Here is an 18,238-nt window from a genome sequence, read left to right as displayed (position 1 = left end):
AAGCGGCTGTACCATTTTACATTCCCACCAGCAGTGGGAATGTAAAAAGTTGCAATTTCTTCACATGTAAAGAAAAAAGTTCCAATTTCTTCACATCCTCCCCTAAACTTAGTATTATTTGTCTTTTTTATTATAGCCATCCTCCAATAAATTCAAGTTTTTATTTTGCAATGACTTTCCATTTAAAGAATTTCGAGGATACTAGAAAGAGTTCCAGTATATCCTTCATTCATCTTTCCCTAACGAGAGAGAATGATTATTTTTTTTTGCGGGGGGGGAAGAGAGAGAGAGAGAGAAATGATACCAAGTAATCCAGTTTTAATCTTTGTTGACTGAAGTGAGTATTAGGAGCTTTGGCCAGTCAAAGCAAAAGGTAGCGAAAAGATAGTCACATCAAGGTGCCCGAGTTAAGAAAATCAGGAGGTAGAATTCAAGGAGACCATGTCAAATCCTGTCAGCAAAGTCAAGGTCGGAAAGGAAGCCACTTCCTAACGACCCACACCACTGGTGGTCTCATCACGTTGTTGCACCATTTGGATGTTTTCTTATTGTCCCGGGCAGTTTTCTCTCCAATTGGACTGTAAACTCCTGGCAGGCTCAGGCAGTGCTTTGAAGGTCTCTCACATGGTCCAACCTTACGCGAAAACCACTTACTGAAAGCAGCTGGACGGCCCGGCGAGGTGGCTCACGATTGTAATCCCTGCACTTTGGGACGCCAAGGCGGGCGGATCACCTGAGCTCAGGAGTTCGAGAGCAGCCTGGCCAACACAGTGAAACCCCGTCTCTACTAAAAATAGAAAAATTAGCCAGGAGTTTGAGACCAGTCTTGCCAACATAGTGAAACCCTGTCTCTACTAAAAATACAAAAATAAGCCAGGCGTGGTGGCGCGCGCGTAGTCCCAGCTACTTGGAAGCCCGAGGCAGGAGAATCTCCTGTGAGGCGGAGGTTGCAGTGAGCTGAGATTGCGCCACTGCACTCCAGCCTGGGCGACAGTGAGAAAGAAAGGAAAGAGAGAGAAAGAAAGAGACAGAGAGACAGACAGAGAGAGAGAGAGAGAGAAAGCAAGCAAGCACCTCGACAGAGACAGAGGGAGGGAGGGAGGAGGAAGGAAGGGAGGGAAGGAAGGGAAAGAAGGGGAGGAAGGAAGAAAGAAAGGACGGACTTGCTCCGTTACCCGGGGAGACTTGCTTGACCTGAGAACCCACTATCACACCACACATCCACTGCCACACCCATACCTACGCCGGGACGCGGAACCGCTTCTGCCCGCCCACACCGGAGAGGTTGCTTGCGATTGGCCGGGCGGGCACACAGGCCCGCCTTGCGAAGGTGGCCGGGCAGCCTCCCCATTTAAGCCTGGGTCGCCGCCTCCGTGAGGGGCCGCGGAGCCGAGCACGGGAAGTGGCGTCCAGTCGGTTCTTGGCAGGCGAGAGCCAGTGCGGGAGAACCCTCCCACGGCGAGGCCGAGCCCTGAGACTGGACTAGCACGGTCGTGAGTCTCTCAGGTCTCCGCAGCGAAGTGGCGCGGGGGGCGGGGACCGTGCCCGACCGTGCCAGCTCCCGCCCCGGAAGCGGAAGTGCAAGCACTGCGGGGTCCTGTCCAGTGTGAGCCCGACCCGAGCGCCAGTCGTTCCGCCCGCTGGTCGTCGCGCCATCTGCCCTGCCGGTGTCCTGCTCGCCGTCCCAGCCATGCTGTCTTTAGACTTTTTGGACGATGTGCGGCGGATGAACAAGCGGCAGGTGAGCTTGGCCGTCCTCTTTTTCTCCTGGCTCTTCTTGTCTCTTCCAGGCTGCTGCTGCGGGGCCTGGCGGACCCGAGGGTCCTGATGTGAGGGTCTGAGCTGGTCTGTTGCCCGGGTCATTCCCTTGCTTTGGAGTCTGTGGCCAGAGGCCGCCTTGTCCGCCTCATTATTTTTAACCCCGAACTGATTCAGGGCCTACCTGGGGCGGGGCGGGGCGGGGCGGGAAACGGTGTCTTCATGTTCCATTCCTCTTACTGAGGCAGGGAGCAAATGGAAACCGTACGTGCTTTGAAAGTGGGAGTTGGGGTTGCTTATTGTTTTAGTCATTTTAAGGCGGCCGACTCTTGATTTCTCCAGTCGGAGCGACTCCAGGTGGATTTGGGAGAGACAAGGTTTAGCCGGTTTCTGGGGCGCTCAGCAAGGCGATTGTAGGCCCCAAGAAGCCGTTTTGCTGCTTTCAGCTCCTTGCAACCCTTTAGTAGAGCTGAGCCGTAGCGGGCTGCACCGACTTTGACTTGGACAGCTGTGAGCTCCGAGTTGGAACAGTTACACCACTTTCCCTTGCGTCCGCTTAGCACTAAGGTGGCAGCCCTCAGAATCTATGGTTTTACAGTCCAATATCAGTGCCACGGGGGTCTGGAAATGTGGGTCTCCTGATTTTGTCCTTACACTTTGCTCTACCTTGATCTTCTAGATCGTATGCCAAATAGTACTGAGAATACTGTTGTAATTATTTAGTCCTTAGAAAAGTTTACTCTGTTTTGTCTTTGGCACTAAGTGTGTCTGTAGAGCCTAGTTTTGCTGCATCGGACTTGTTTGTTTGTTTTAAACAGTATTTTACTGTTATGATTATCCTGATGTCACCATTAAGGATTTTTTTTTTCCTTGGACCTGCATTTTTTTGTACTTATAGCTGCCACTTAGGGAAGTAGGTACACAATCTTTCCTTACTCCCCTTCAGGCCTTAGCTAGCTCAGTGTCAATTCTGTCAGTCAGAATTGAGCATTCTATAAAAATTGCACAAATGTTACTTTATGTTTTTATGACAACACCTCAAATTTTTACTCGTATAGTGTTGTCTTTTTTTAATCCATATTTGGATTTTCTAGATGCCACAGACATTCCTCTGAAGACAGTATTTATTTTGAGTCTGATATTTATTGTGCTCTATGCCAGGTACAATGAGAGAAATGCAAAGATAGTTAAGACAGACTCGGCCTTCAAGGAGCCTAAATGTGTAGAAAAGGACTAAGGCAAAACAATAACTTTTTTGAGCTCTTACCATGCGTGAAGCCCTTTATACACATGTAAGGTAGGTAATGTTGTTCATATTAAACATATGAAGAAAATGAGACTTTATGAGAAGCAATACAGTATAGAAGTTAAGAGTATGGACTCTAAAGCTAGATTTCTGAGGTTTGAAGTAGCTCTGCTGTTTACTGGCTGTGTGACTTTGAGCAGATTACTTAACCTCTCTGTGCCTATGTTTACATTTATTATTGTAAAAAGATACGCAACATAAAATATTCCATTTTAATCATTTTTAAGTGTATACTTCACTGACATTAGTTGCATTCACTATGTTGTGCAACCGTAGGGTTGCTATGAAGATTAAATGAGTTAATATAACGTCCTCAGAAGAACGTCTGGCACATGGTGAGTGTTGGCTGTGCTGTGGTTGATGTCCTTGTTATAGAGCTTTAGTGATTTGCTTACGATAGAAGGTAGGCTGGGTGTGGTGGCTCATGCCTGTAATCCCAGCATTTTGGAAGGCTGAGGTGGGCGGATCACAAGGTCAAGAGATCAAGACCATCCTGGCCAACGTGTTGAAACCCCCTCTCTACTAAAAATACAGAAATTAGCTGGGCCTGGTGGCGCACGCCTATAGTCCCAGCTACTTGGGAGGTTGTGACAGGAGAATCGCCCGGGCAGTGGAGATTGCAGTGAGTTGAGATCGTGCCACTGCACTCCAGCCTGGCAACAGAGTGAGACTCTGTCTCAAAAAAAAAAAAAAAGAAGGTAAATGGCAGGATGTGGATTTGATCTCAGGTCTTTAAAGCCTGAACACTTGGATAAAGAAGGATATGACCCATTCTAGCAGTGGTAGGAAAATTGTGAGAGATTGTGAGAAAATTGTGAGAGTCAGGGCATTATGAACAGCTTCAAGGAGATACTAGCATTTAAGTTGGATCTTGAAAGACCTTCTTAATAGCGTCATCTTTTTTTTTTTTTTTTTTTTTTGAGATGGAAGTCTCGCTCTTTAGCCCAAGTGGGACAGCAGTGGTGCTATCTCGGCTCACTGCAAGCTCCGCCTCCTGGGTTCACATTGTTCCCCTGACTCAGTCTCCCGAGTAGCTGGGACTACAGGTGCCCGCTACCACGCCCAGCTAATTTTTTATATTTTTAGTAGAGACGAGGTTTCACTGCGTTAGCCAGGATGGTGTCGATCTCCTGACCTCGTGATCCGCCTGCCTCGGCCTCCCAAAGTACTGGGATTACAGGCGTGAGCCACTGTGCCCGACCAATAGCTTCATCTTTAACCTGGGTTGGTTAGCATTCCAATAATCAAAAGGGAAGGAATTCACTCAGCACTTGCAAACCTGCTAGATAGGCTCTAAAGCATAGAGATATATAAGGCACTCCTCCTGCTCTAACAAAATGGACAGGAAGAGAGACCAGATACATGAAGATAAAATGAGTGGGCTATTCTGCCCTGTGTTTCTCTAATCTGGAGTGATTGCAGTTCAGAATTCATTGCATCTATGACATTCAGGGTTAGTGGAAGTTTAAATGGTAAAATTATCCACCCTGGCCTCCCAGAGGTTGTCAGGAATGGATAGGAGGGATTGAATACGATGGGGTGAGGGAGAGTTATGAAATGAGCTCTTTATCTGTACGTAATATCTGGGAAAAAGAATTGACAATACATGTAGATACATGTAGATACTGAGAATTAATCAAATGAAAGAGGGAAATTAGAATTTTGTTTTATTCCTCTAAAAGTTGCTATTGTTTGCATAACTTCTCTGCTTATACCTAATTACATATTACATCTATATTAAGTGTCTGATTACTTTGTTTGAGTTTTGTTTCTTTTTTCTTATCAGATCCACAGAGGAATACTTTAGTAAATGAACTCCATCCATTTACAGTGTACTGTTTGATAAGTTTTTATACTTATGTATACCGATCACAATCAAGATACAGAACATATATATCACCTACAAGACCCCTTCTGTCCCACCTCTAATGTGCTTTTTGTCAGTATAGAGGGGTTTGCATTTTATATAAATGGAATCATAGAATATGTATTCTTTGGAGTTTTAATCAATTTTTAGGCCGGACGCAGTGGCTCATGCCTATAATCCCAGCACTTTGTGAGGCCGAGGTGGGAGGATCACTAGAGGCCAAGAGTTCAGCACCAGCCTGGCCAAAATGGTGAAACCCTGTCTCTACTAAAAATATAAAAATTAGCGGAGCGTGGTGGTGCGCACCTGTAATCCCAGCTACTCAGAAGGCTGAGGCAGGAGAATGGCTTGAACCTGGGAGGCAGAGATTGCAGTAAGCCCAGATCGCACCACTGCACTCCAGCCTGGGTGACAGAGCAAGGCTCCGTCTCAAAACAAAACAAAACAAAACAAAACAAAACAAACAGAGTATGTTTTAGTTTTATGAAAAACCATGAAACACTTTCAGAATGGCTGTACTGTTTTGCCTTCCACCAGCAATGAATGAGAGTTCCTTTTGCACCACATCCTCCCTGTATTTCATGTTGTCTGTGTTCTGGATTCTGGGCTTTGTAATAGAGGTAGAGGTACGTTGGGTTTCTTCAATTTTTTTTTTTTTTTTTTTTTTTTAAGACAAGGTCTGTGTCTGTTGCCCAGGCTGGAGTGTAGTAGTGTAGTCACATCTTACTGCAGCGTTGAACTCCTCGGCTCAGGCAATCCTCCCACCTTAGGCTTCTGAGTAGTTGGGACTATGGATATATGCCACCATGCCTGGCTAATTTTTGTATTTTTTATAGAGATGGAGTCTTGCTATTCTGCCCAAGCTGGTCTCAAATTCCTGGGCTCGAGTGATCCTCCCACCTCGGACCCTCAAACTGCTGGGATTGCAGATGTGAGCCACCACACCCAGCCAAGTTGTTTAAATTAATTTATTTTTAACAGTACTGCTTGTATTCTTTCTTAGTCTCTGGGTACCACCCTAGAATATTAGGTGATCTTTAAGGTCCTTTTAGCTAATAGTCATATACTATTTTATTTGTATACTTACCTTTGTTTGGTATATGACTTCTTTTTTTTTTTTTTTTTTTTTTTTTTTGAGATAGAGTCTCGCTGTGTTCTGTCACCCAGGCTGGAGTGCAGTGATGTGATCTCGGCTCACTGCAACCAAGTAGCTGGGATTACAGGTGCGTGCCACCATGTCTGGCTAATTTTTGTATTTTTAGTAGAGATGGGGGTTTCACTATGTTGACCAGGTTGGTCTTGAACTCCGGACCTCGAGTGATCTGACCACTTTGGCCTCCTAAAGTGCTGGGGTTACAGGCATGAGCCACTGTGCCTGGCCTTTAATATAATTTATTATTCTAGTTTTTTAACAGCACTGTGTTTAACAACCAGCTTGCAGAATTGCTGAAAATTTAGGAAGCTGGTTCCAGCACACCACTGATTAGTATGAGAGGTTTTTTTTTTTTTTAATTTTTGTTTGTTTGTTTTGAGACAGGGTCTCACTCTGTTGACTTGGCTGGAGTACAGTGGCAGGATCTTGGCTCCCTGCAACCTCCTCCTTCCGGGATCAAGTGATTCTCCCACCTCAGCCTCTGGAGTAGCTGGGACTACTGGCTAGCGACACCCTACCTGGCTAATTTTTGTATTTTTTGTAGAGTCTGGATTTCACCAGGTTGCCCAGGCTAGTCGTGAACCCCTGAGGCCAGCCATCCGCCCACCTCAGCCTCCCAAAGAGCTGGAATTGATTATAAGTGTGAGTCACTGTGCCCAACCTTAATCTAAGCAATTTTTTTGTTTGTTTGTTTTGTTTTGAGACGGAGTCTCGCTCTGTTGCCCAGGCTGGAGTGCAATGGCTCAATCTTGGCTCACTGGAAGCTACCCACTCCCAGGTTCAAGCGATTCTCCTGCCTCAGCTTCCCAAGTAACTGGGACTACAGATGCATGTGATCACATGCTAATTTTTTGTATTTTTAGGGGTTTCACCGTGTTAGCCAGGATGGTCTTGATTTCCTGACCTCTTGGTCCGCCCACCTCAGCCTCCCAAAGATACGAGCATTTTTAAATGCACATTGAGGTGGTTTTTGTGTGCAGAAAAGCCTATTTAGAGTTATCTTTAGTTCTAATAATAATTTGTAAAACCTAAAATTTTAAAACTAAATTCTTTCTTAAATTTTTGGAATTTGTTTACAGATCTTATCCTATTTAAAGTGTAGCAAATTTTAACAATCACTTTTTTATTTTTGAGACAATCTCACTCTGTTGCCCAGGCTGAAGTGTGGTGGCACCATCTCGGCTCACTGCAACCTCTGCCTCCTGGGTTCACACAATTCTTCTGCCACAGCCTCCAGAGTAACTGGGATTATAGGCGTGCACTACCATTCTCGGCTAATTTTTGTATTTTTTTTTTTAGTAGAGACGAGGTTTCACCATGTTGGCCAGGCTGGTCTTGAACTCCTGACCTCAAGTGATCTGCCTGCCTCGGCCTACCAAAGTGTTGGGATTTCAGGTGTGAGCCACTGCACTCGGCCAACAATCACTTTTAAGAGCCTATGTTTGGTTTAATTTACAAAGTTAAACATCTTAAAATGATTAAACTTTATAAATTAAAAAGTTATTTTAAAGAACTTCAATTATTCAACAAACATGGACTACTTATATCATTTTTATAAATCTGAGACTTCTTAAGTTCTCTTAAAATGTTTCAGCACTGTATAAATAGTAAACTTTCTGATTCAAGTAATAAATCTAAAACAACTGATTACACATTTTAAACGAATTTTTAAGGCTAACTTATTACTTCACTAGGTCAAATTCTCTTAAATTTTACAGAAGTTAAAATACCAAATATGGCTGGGTTTAGTGGCTCACGCCTGTAATGGTGGAGGCCGAGGTGGATGAATCGCTTGAGCCCAGGAGTTTGAGATCAGCCTGGGCAACATAGTGAAACCCCATTTCTACTAAAAATACAAAAATTAGCCAGGTGTGGTGGCACACGCCTGTAATCCCAGCTACTCAGGTGGCTGAGGCACAAGAATCACTTGAACCCGGAAGGCAGAGGTTGCAGTGAGCCAAGATTGTGCCACTGCACTCCAGCCTGGGTAACAGCGTGAGACCCTGTCTCAAAAAAAAGAACAGTAAAGGCCAGACGCAGTGGCTCACACTTGTAATCCCAGCACTTTCAGAGGCTGAGGCAAGCAGATCACTTGAGGTCAGGAGTTCGAGACCAGCCTGGTCAACGTAGTGAAACCCCGTCTCTACTAAAAATACAAAAACTAGTGGGGCGTGGTGGTGTGCACCTGTAATCTCAGCTTCTCAGGAGGCTGAGGCAGAAGAATTGCTTGAACCCTGGAGATGGTGGTTGCAGTGAGCCAAGATCACACCACTGCACTCCAGTCTGGGTGACAGCGCGAGACTCCATCTCAAAAAACAAAACAATACAGAAAACAAAAACAAATATGAACAGAGTTCTTAACATAAGAATATTAACACTATGCACGCTTTCCCTTAAACATTCTATTTTTAATTATAAATCATTCTGGGGTTAAAAATGATAGCTAGGTGTGGTGCTGCACCTGTAGTACCAGCTGCTCAGGGAAGCTGAGGCAGGATGATTGCTTGAGCCCAAGGAGTTCAAGTCTAGCCTGGGCAACACAGTGAGACCCCATCTCTTAAAAAAAAAAAAGATATTTACTCACTAATGAAATAAGTATGTTATGCCAAATTATTTTTATGTTACATGTAGGTCACATATAATATTTAGAATTGACTTCTCTGCTTGCTGAGATTTTTTTATTGGCCAGGATGTGACTAGATGCCTGTCTGAGCCCTGAAGGGACTAAGCAGACTCCCATAAATGTGTACTTAACTCCCCGCAGGCCACTTACATTGCTTGATTGAATTTGCATTTCTCTGGGTTTTAATTATCTGTATGCCTTCCTGCCTAAATGTAAAGTCCTTGAGACTTAATAGGATCCTTCATTCTTTTTATATCTTCCTATCTCTTAGTATGACCCAACTCTTAACTGTTATCGCAGTGATATTTTAACGATTTCTAGATAACTTTTTTTTCTTTCTTTTTTTTTTTTTTTTTCCCTGAGATAAAGTCTTGCTCTGTCACCTAGGCTGGAGTCCAGTGACGCGATTACAGCTCACTGCAGCCTCAACCTCCTGGGTCCAAGCCATCCTCCCACCTCAGCCTCCCAAGTAGCTGGGACTACAGGTATACTGGGTACCATAGTGAGACTCCAACTCATGCCTGGTTAATTTTTGTATTTTTTGTAGAGATGAGATTTTGCCCTGTTGCCTAGGTATCTTTGATACTTTTTTTTTTAATGAGTTGTCCCTGAAACATACAGAAACCTAAGACATTTTTCTTAGACATAGACCTAATATGGATAAATGTGAAGTAAATAGGAGGTGTATCCAACACAGAGGATAAAGCCACTACTTTTTTTTTTATGGGAAAGTAATCTGGTCTTATTTAGGATCAGGAAAATCTTTATTACCGGCAGAGTGTCAAGATTTATTAATGAATTGCCAAGTTTCAATGTAGAAATATTGGTATCAGTCTCCATTACATACACAAGAAAATCACAAGTAAAATTTTATTGTAAACTGCAATTAACATCAACAGGTATATTCTTTTTTTTTTGAGACAGAGTCTCACTCTGTCACCCAGGCTGGAGTGCAGTGGTGCCATCTCACTGCAACCTCTGCCTCCTGGGTTCAAGCACTTATCTTGCTTCAGTCTCCTGAGTAACTGGGATTACAGGCGTGTGCCACCACGCCTGGCTAATTTTTTGTATTTTTTAGTAAAGATGGGGTTTCACCATGTTGGCCAGGCTGGTCTTGAACTCCTGACCTCAAGTGATTCACCAGCCTTGGCCTCCCAAAGTGCTGGGATTACAGGTGTGAGCCACTACGCCTGACTAATATATTCTTTTGAACAGCCAGAAATTATTCTTTATTCCGTGTAACTGAGCAAAATCCAGAATACAGTACCATAGTAACAAAGATATTTTCTTGCTACCATTCCTTGATATTTTACATCTGTAATTTTTTTCATAACGTTCTCTCCACAGATGACATAAAGACAAGGATGATTATTCTTTTCCACAGCCAGATGGCACAAACCTATAACACTAAAGATGAGCTCCCCTTAGGAGAAACTGGGGTTTTAACTCTTCTTCAAAAGGGTTATCTTTTCTGCTCAAGGAAGAAAGTGAGATATAGAATCCAGACACTTAAGGTGTCTACCCCTAACTGGAAAATTTTGTCCAAAAAACATGGTTTATCAGTCAGGGTTTAGTCTGGAAGAATAACTACCATGAATATTATTGAATAATGGATTTATTATAGTAATAAAACCTCGGCAGGGCGCGGTGATTCATGCCTGTAATCCCAGTACTTTGCGAGGCCAAGGCAGGTGGATCACGAGGCCAAGAGATCGAGACCATCCTGGCCAACATGGTGAAACCCTTTCTCTACTAAAAATACAAAAATTAGCTGGGCCTGGTGGCGTGCGCCTGTAGTCCCAGCTACCCAGGAGACTGAGGCAGGAGAATTGCTTGAACCTGGGAGGCGGAGGTCGCAGTGAGCCAAGATTGCTCCACTGCACTCCAGTCTGGCGACAGAGTGAGACTCCATCTCAAAAAAAAAAAGTCTCACACAACTGTAGGAGAAACTGGATAAGAGTCTAAAAGTGGATTAGAGACCCAGAGGAATGTCACTAAGCAGCTCTTCTGAAGCACTGGTTTGGGTGGACAGATCTAAGCTTGCCATGGAGTCTGGGACAGGATTCCACGTCCAGCTGCTGGAGTGAGACTGCAAAGGAGAGCAGATGGAGAGATCCGTGGGAGGCCTTTGCCTGTCTATCTAGTCTCTGAGTCAGCCAGAAGAGCTGAATTCTGCTAGCCCCTCAGTGTCTGTCTTACCATCTCTAACTACAGTGACCTTCTGCATAATTACAGCTACTACTGCACTTTCACCTTCCAAATCTTGGGCAGATTTCTTTTTGGCCAACTCTAACCCAGAACCATACAGGGAAGGGGATTTGGGGAAACCTAGCTCTAGCTTAACCAAGTTGACAAAGTACAAAACTGTTAGATTCTACCCTTTGTCAACTTGGCATCTATACACACCTGTTTTAATCATACCAGCTTTTGAATAAAGATAAAACAAAAGTTACATTTCTGATATAACCTTTGTTTCTGTAATTGGTCACATGATCATAGCTGTTTTCTTTCTCTGCTCTCAGCAATAACCTAAATTGGTCATAATTTCTTGCCTTGGGGTGACCTACCCTTCTTTACTGGGGTTGTCATAAGAAGTCCTACCTGAATTGGGTTGTTGGAGTTTTCACTGACTTTTAGATGGGAGTACTGAGGGGCCCCAGAGATCCTCTATATTCCAGTTCCATTTGCTTCCCTCGTGGCATAGTAGCAACCCTGTTTCTCTCTGATGATCAGGATCAATCACCCTAGCCAATTATAACCCTGCTGCATTTTGGTTCTCTGGAATGAGAAGCCCAAAGTGACCAAGTAGCAGTCTTAACATTCAGTTTAATGGAACCATTATGTCTCCTGATGGATGGATTAAAACCTTTGTGAATTAAAACCTTTAAATCAGGCCAGGTGCGGTGGCTCACATCTGTAATCCCAGCACTTTGGGAGGCTGAGGCGGGTGGATCACCTGAGGTCAGGAATTCGAGACCAGCCTAGCCAATAAGGTGAAACCCCGTCTCCACGAAAAATAAAAAAATTCTGGACATTGTGGCGGGCACCTGTATTCGCAGCTACTCAGTAGAGGCAGGAGAATCGCTTGAACCCGGGAAGCAGAGGTTGCAGTGAGCTGAGATTGTGCCACTCTACTCCAGCCTGGGTGACGAGCGAGACTCCATCTCAAAATAAATAAATAAATAAATAAACAAATAAATAAAATCTTTAAATCAGCAGATTTAAAAGTGGTGAGGATAGGGAGCATTTTTTTTTTTTTTGATGGAATCTGGCTCTCTTGCCCAGGCTAGAGTGCAGTGGTGCGATCTCAGCTCACTACAACCTCTGCCTCCTGGGTGCAAGCAATTCTCCTGCCTCAGTCTCCTGAGTAGTTGGGACTACAGGTGCACACCACCACACCTGGCTAATTTTTGTATTTTTAGTAGAGATGGGGTTTCACCATGTTGACCAGGTTAGTCTCGAACCCATGACCTAAGGTAATCCACCTGCCTCGGCCTCCCAAAGTGCTGGGATTACAGGTGTGAGCCACTGCCCCTGGTCTGGAAGCAGAAATTTCACTACCAGATCATTAGGGGTAATAATGAGAGGAGTCACACCCATTCCTATCCTTTAATTCCTGGACTAGTGAATCCTAGCTATAGAAAAAACAGCACCATATGTTGGTTGTCAATTCAGATCATATACAACATACTGGAGGACATTAGACATTACCCCAAACCCACAAAGTGTTGCCACCTAGCTGATGCCATAACTGTATTCTGAAAAGGCCATTTCTGTCACGCAGAAGAGAGTAACCGTAGCAGTAATTGAACAGGGAAAATCTAATATAAATAACTGTTAATTACTAGAAGATGCTAAACTACTGAAAGGGGTAAAAGAGGACTCTTGGCCGGGCTCAGTGGCTCATGCCTATAATCCCAGCACTTTAGGAAGCCCGGACAGGAGGATCACTTGAGGCCAGGAGTTCAAGACCAACCTGGGCAATATAGTGAGACCCAGTCTTTATAAGAAGTTAAAATATTAGCCAGGCATGGTAGTGCTCACCTGTAGTCCTAGCTACTCGGGAGGCTGAGGCGGGAGAATCACTTGAGCCCAGAAGTTTAAGCCTGCAGTGAGCTATGATCATGCTACTATACTCCAGCCTGGGCAACAGAATGAGACCCTTTCTCTTTAAAAAGGAAAAAAAAAAAAAGAATTCCAGAAGTAGCATATGCAGAAAATAGCTACTATCCTCCAGGATGAGGAAGAGTGAACAAAGAACTAAGAAAGCATCTTACCCCAAACCCCTCCCAAGCCTGAGATTCAGACCTTTTGGTGAGGGTTTGGCTGCCACAGCAACATGCAACCTATCATGGCAATACCATTTGCCAGAGTACTGACCTGGAGCTGGTTTATAGTCGTGAATTACTGGAAGGTTGAGAAATTTGGCAGAGAGTGTGTGTGGGCTCGAGTCAACCTTGGTGGTCACTGAAGTGAGCACTACCAGGCTTCTAGCACACTGACCCACTGGGTACTAGGTGGACTAAAATCATGTTTAAACCAGGAGGGGAAGCCCTCTGTTTTGCAGTGACCTTTCAATACCCTTTATTAATTACACCTAACATTAAGCCAGCTGGCAGAGGATTTGTGTTTATAGGATTTAGCTTGAGTAACACAAGGAAGGAGTGTGGATTTGGAGTTGAGAGACAATAAATCGAAAATGGTCTACTATTCTGTTATTTCAGGCTGGCTACTTCAAGGTGATGAGGGACATAATAAGACTAGTGAATTCCCTGACTGCTTGCCCACTGCTGTGCTTTAGTTGCTATAAAATAAGTCCCCCGGTCAGAAGCAGTGTTGTATGGGATACCACAATGAAGAATAAGGCATTCTGTAAGATTGTGGATGGTACTTTTTGACAGAAATACTAAGGACAAGGAAGACCAATCTATATCGAGAGGCTAGTCTAGCAAGAAGAAATTGCTGTTCTTTTCATGATTGAAATGATCCAGTATGGATTGGCGGCAGTATTGTTTTTTTGCGGTTGGCAGGCTAGTCACTCAGTGTTGGCTAGAACCTAATAGGTGTTGGTGAGTGGAAGTCCATGTTGCTAACCTTTATCTTGACTGCTGCAGCCACTTTAGTCATGAGTCTGCTGGGTAAGACAGGTGGCTGGGGAAATAGGCTGACTGATACCCACAGAAGAAGTCATTTTTGTTCACCTGATTATTAAGATCTTCTGCTGAGGTAATTCTTTGATGAGCATTTATATGGTACACAATTATCTTCATATTCTATACACATATTTGGAGTGCTCCATCCACATATCTCTTCCTTAGACTTCTTGTCTCAACTTTCCAGTGATGTCCCTTCCAAGTCACTGTCCATCCAGCCAAACTGCTAGTCATTTTTGAATCAATGTAAATCTACATCTGTAGTCATCTCTCCATCCAGGCAAAATGAACAACTGCAGTATCGCTTGAAGCTGCCCATTGGGAGGATTTCTCTTCACAATCCTTCATGATCAACCCTGCATGACATTGTAATGGTACAGCTGTCTGCTTTCAGTTAGTGCTAGATGGTTTATGTTGAACCATCACAAATCAGGCCTAAAGTCTTCCTTAGTCAGCTGTCACGGGGAGCTCCTCATGAGGCAGTAAATACAATATGAGGGAGGAAGCAGGGTAGCATTATTAGGAGCCATGGGTATCTGAGTCACTTGCTCATATTTACTTGTATCTTCAGGACATGCTTGAGCCCAGTCTTCTCTATACCACTTACACTTAATGATGGAGTACTTACTGCTATGCATGTCCTACTTTATGGCTTGGTGAATCTGACAGTGTCCAGGCATCCAGTGCATGTCAGGGAGTTCAGGTCACATGTTAACTTGGCCCATGGTCAAGTTTTTAGTCTCTACAAGAACTCAGTAGCAAACTAAAAGCTGTTACTCAAAAGGAGAACGATTCTCCAAAGGACAGTATAGCTTTGTCCCTATCCGAAAGGTCTTGGCTGTCATTTATTTGTAAAGGACTGCCGAAGGCTCCATATAGCATCCCTATCCATTACAGACATACCAGTCACCATGAAATCTTCTGAGTCACATGGGTACTACTGTAATCCCAGCTACTAGTAGAGCTTTCAAAGCTGGACCTGTTGCAGAACCTTACTTAAAACTGGCTTAAAATTGGCTTACTGGATTAATAGAGTAAGTTGGGGAGTATTTACTTTTCTGCAATTTTCTGGAAGAGTTAGTATCTAGAATTGTTAGAATTTTTTTCCTTAAATGTCTGGTAGAATTTGCCAGTGAATGCCATCTGAGCCTGGCGTTTTCCTTGTGGGAAGATTTTAAATTCATAAATTCAAATTATTTAATAATATGGATTATTTGAATCCATAAATTCAAATTAATTATATTCAAATAGAATATAGGTCTATTCAGGTTGTCTATTTCTTCTTAAGTGAATTTTGGTGGTTGGTATCAAGGAATTGATTTACTTCATCAAAGTTGTCTAATATGTAAAGTTGTATAATATATTGGTATAAATATATTTGTAAACTGGGCACTGTTGCTTGTGTCTATAATCTCAGCTGCTCAGGAGGCTGAGGCAGGAGGACTGTTGAGCCCAGGAGTTTGAGACCAGCCTGGGCAATGTAGCAAGACCTCATCTCTAAAATTTTTTCTTTTTGTTTTTGAGATGGAGTTTCGCTCTTGTTGCCCAGGCTGGAGTGCAATGGTGCATGCGATCTCAGCTCACTGCGATCTCCGCCTCCCGGGTTCAAGCGATTCTCCTGCCTCAGCCTCCCAGGTAGCTGGGATTACAGGTGCCCGCCACCACGCCCAGCTAATTTTTGTATTTTTAGTAGAGATGAGGTTTCACCATGTTGGCTAGGCTGGTCTCAAACTCCTGACCTCAGGCGATCCGCCTACCTCGGCTTCCCAAAGTGCTGGGATTATAGGTGTGAGCCACCGCCCATGGCCAAAAATTTTTGAAAAAATTAGCCGGGTTATTAGTTGCATAAATGTTTAGAATTTTTACATCCTCATGATGAACTTACCTCCCTATTATTATTATTATTGAGACAGAGTCTCGCTGTGTCTCCAGGCTGGAGTGCAGTGGTGTGATCTCTGCTCACTGCAATCTCCACCTCCCGGGTTCAAGCGATTCTCCTGCCTCAGCTTCCCAAGTAGCTGGGCCTACAGCTGCACGCCACCACGCCCAGCTAATTTTTGTGTTTTTAGTAAAGATGGGGTTTCACCATGTTGGCCAGGATGGTCTCCATCTCTTGACCTCATGATCCACCCACCTTGACCTCCCAATGTGCTGGGATTACAGGCGTGATCCACTGTGCCCAGCCAGAATCTACTTTGTATGATATTAATGCAAGCACTCTAGCTTGCTTTTTTTTCCTTCAACTTTCTTTTGATTAATGTAAGCATGATATGTGTTTTTCTCTTTTTTCTTTTTCTTTCACAATATTTGTGTCTTTAAAGTGCATTTTTGTAGGCAGCATATAATTGAACATTGTTTTATTTATCCAAGTGAACAATATTTAACTTCTAAGTAAAGTATTTGATCATTTACATTTTTTTTTTCTTGAAATGGAGTCTAGCTTTGTTGCCCAGGCTGGAGTGCGTGCAATGGCGTGATCTTGGCTTGCTGCAACCTCTGCCTTCCAGGTTCAAGTGACTCTCCTGCCTCAGTCTCCCGAGTAGCTGGGATTACAGGCATGCGCCACCACGGCCGGCTAATTTTGTATTTTTAGTAGAGACAGGGTTTCTCCTGTCTGATGATGGTCAGGCTGGTCTCAAATTTCCGACCTCAGGTGATCTGCCTGCCTCGGCTTCCCAAAGTGCTGGGATTACAGGTGTGAGCCACTGTGCCCGGCCTCTGGATATTTTTCTGTCATCCGCATCTCTACTTAATGTGTTAAGTTTTCCTCTACCTTTTTTTGTTTTTGTTTTTGTTTTTCGTTTTTTATTTTTTGAGATGGAGTCTTGCTCTGTCACCCAGGCTTGAATGTAGTGGCGTGATCTCAGCTCACTGCAACCTCCACCTCCTGGATTCAAGCAATTCTCCTGCCTCAGCCTCCTGATTAGCTAGGATTACAGGCATGCGCCACCACGCCAGGCTAATTTTTGTATTTTTAGTAGAGACGGGGTTTTACCATGTCTCTTCAAGACATGGCCAGGCCAGTCTCGAACTCCTGACCTTGTGATCTACCCGCCTTCGCCTCCTAAAGTGCTGGGATTACAGGCATAAGCCACCTCGCCCAGCAGATATCCCTTTCTACTAATCCTGTAATTTCTGCCATTTTGGGGTCTGTTTCTATTTATTGATTTTTCTCATTATAGGTCATATTTTCTTGCCTCTTTGCATATCTGGTAGTTTTTTATTGGTTGCCAGACATTGTGAATTTTACCTTTTTGGGTGCTGGATATTTTTGTATTTGCATAAATATTCTTGAGCTTTATTCTGGGATACAGGCAAGTTAGTTGGAAACAGTTTGGTCTTCTCAAGCTCTTATGAAGCTTTGTTAGATGGATCCAGAGCAGCTGTTAGTCTATGGCTAATTTTGCACTACAAGTGAATAATACCTTTCTGAGTACTCTAATCCAAAGCCCCATGAAGATTTCTACTCTGGTGGAAACAAACTATTCTTCCTCCGTAAGAGCTGTGAGAATTGTTCTATCCGCTCCTTTTAGATGGTTCTTTTTCCATCCTCAGTAGTCCCCTCACGTGCATGCACTGATCTTTGCTTTTGTCTCCCTGAACTCCCAGTTCTTTCTTTTTGTGTGCGTGTGTCTCTGTTTTTTTCTTTTTTTGTGGAGAATGGGGATCTTGCTACCTTGCCCAGGCAGGTCTTGAACTCTTGGGCCCAAGCTATCCTCCTGCCTCTGCCTCCCTAAGATCTGGGATTACAGCTTGAGCCACCGTGCCTGACTGAACTCCCCAGTTCTTTATCCTCAAGTCAGGGAGACTGCTAGGCTCTGTCTGCATTTCTCCTTTGCCCTGTGGTCTGGAAATTCTCCGATCTATAAGTTGAGGCAGTTGTCGGTCTCACCTTTTTTGTTTCCCCTTTCTAAGTAATCATAGTCCTTACTACCTGAACACAGTCACATGTCCAATGTCTGAAAACCCTTGTTCCATATATTTTGTCCAGTGTTTCAGTTATTTCAGGCAGGAAGGTAAATTTGGTCTCTTTAGCTCATTTTGTTTTTTTGTTTTCTGTTGTTTGTTTGGTTTTTGTTTGTTTGTTTTTTTAAGACCGAGTCTTGCTCTGTCACCCAGGCTGGAGTGGAGTGGTGTGATCTCAACTCACTGCAACCTCTGCCTCCCAGGTTCAAGCCATCCTCCCACCTCAACCTCCGGAGCAGTTGGGACCACAGGCACGTGCCACCATGACCGGATAAATTTTGTATTTTTGGTAGAGACGGGGTTTCGCTGTGTTGTCCAGGCTGGTCTCAAACTCCTGACCTCAAGTGATCTGCCCTCCTTGGCCTTGCAAAGTGCTGGGAGTATAGGCATGAGCCACCACTCCTGGCCAGGA

General features: G+C 44.0%; 1 protein-coding gene across 2 annotated transcripts in view; it reads left to right on the top strand.

The window, feature by feature from the left end:
• Positions 1 to 1,320: 1,320 nt before the first annotated feature.
• Positions 1,321 to 18,238, top strand: part of SEC11A (SEC11 homolog A, signal peptidase complex subunit) — a 45,986-nt gene continuing 29,068 nt past the window's right edge. Inside the window, exon 1 of one of the 2 annotated variants that reach the window (XM_007990267.3) lies at positions 1,321 to 1,741. In XM_007990267.3, the coding sequence (XP_007988458.1) occupies positions 1,691 to 1,741 (51 nt within the window). In that variant the 5' untranslated portion in view covers positions 1,321 to 1,690. The remainder of the gene's footprint in view (positions 1,742 to 18,238) is intronic. The other variant, XM_007990266.3, reaches the window with a different exon arrangement.

This window comes from Chlorocebus sabaeus, chromosome 29 (assembly GCF_047675955.1).
Source record: "Chlorocebus sabaeus isolate Y175 chromosome 29, mChlSab1.0.hap1, whole genome shotgun sequence".
Classification (NCBI taxonomy): domain Eukaryota; kingdom Metazoa; phylum Chordata; class Mammalia; order Primates; family Cercopithecidae; genus Chlorocebus; species Chlorocebus sabaeus.
Note: the sequence above shows the minus strand (reverse complement) of the source record. Positions and strands in the feature narration are given on the sequence as shown.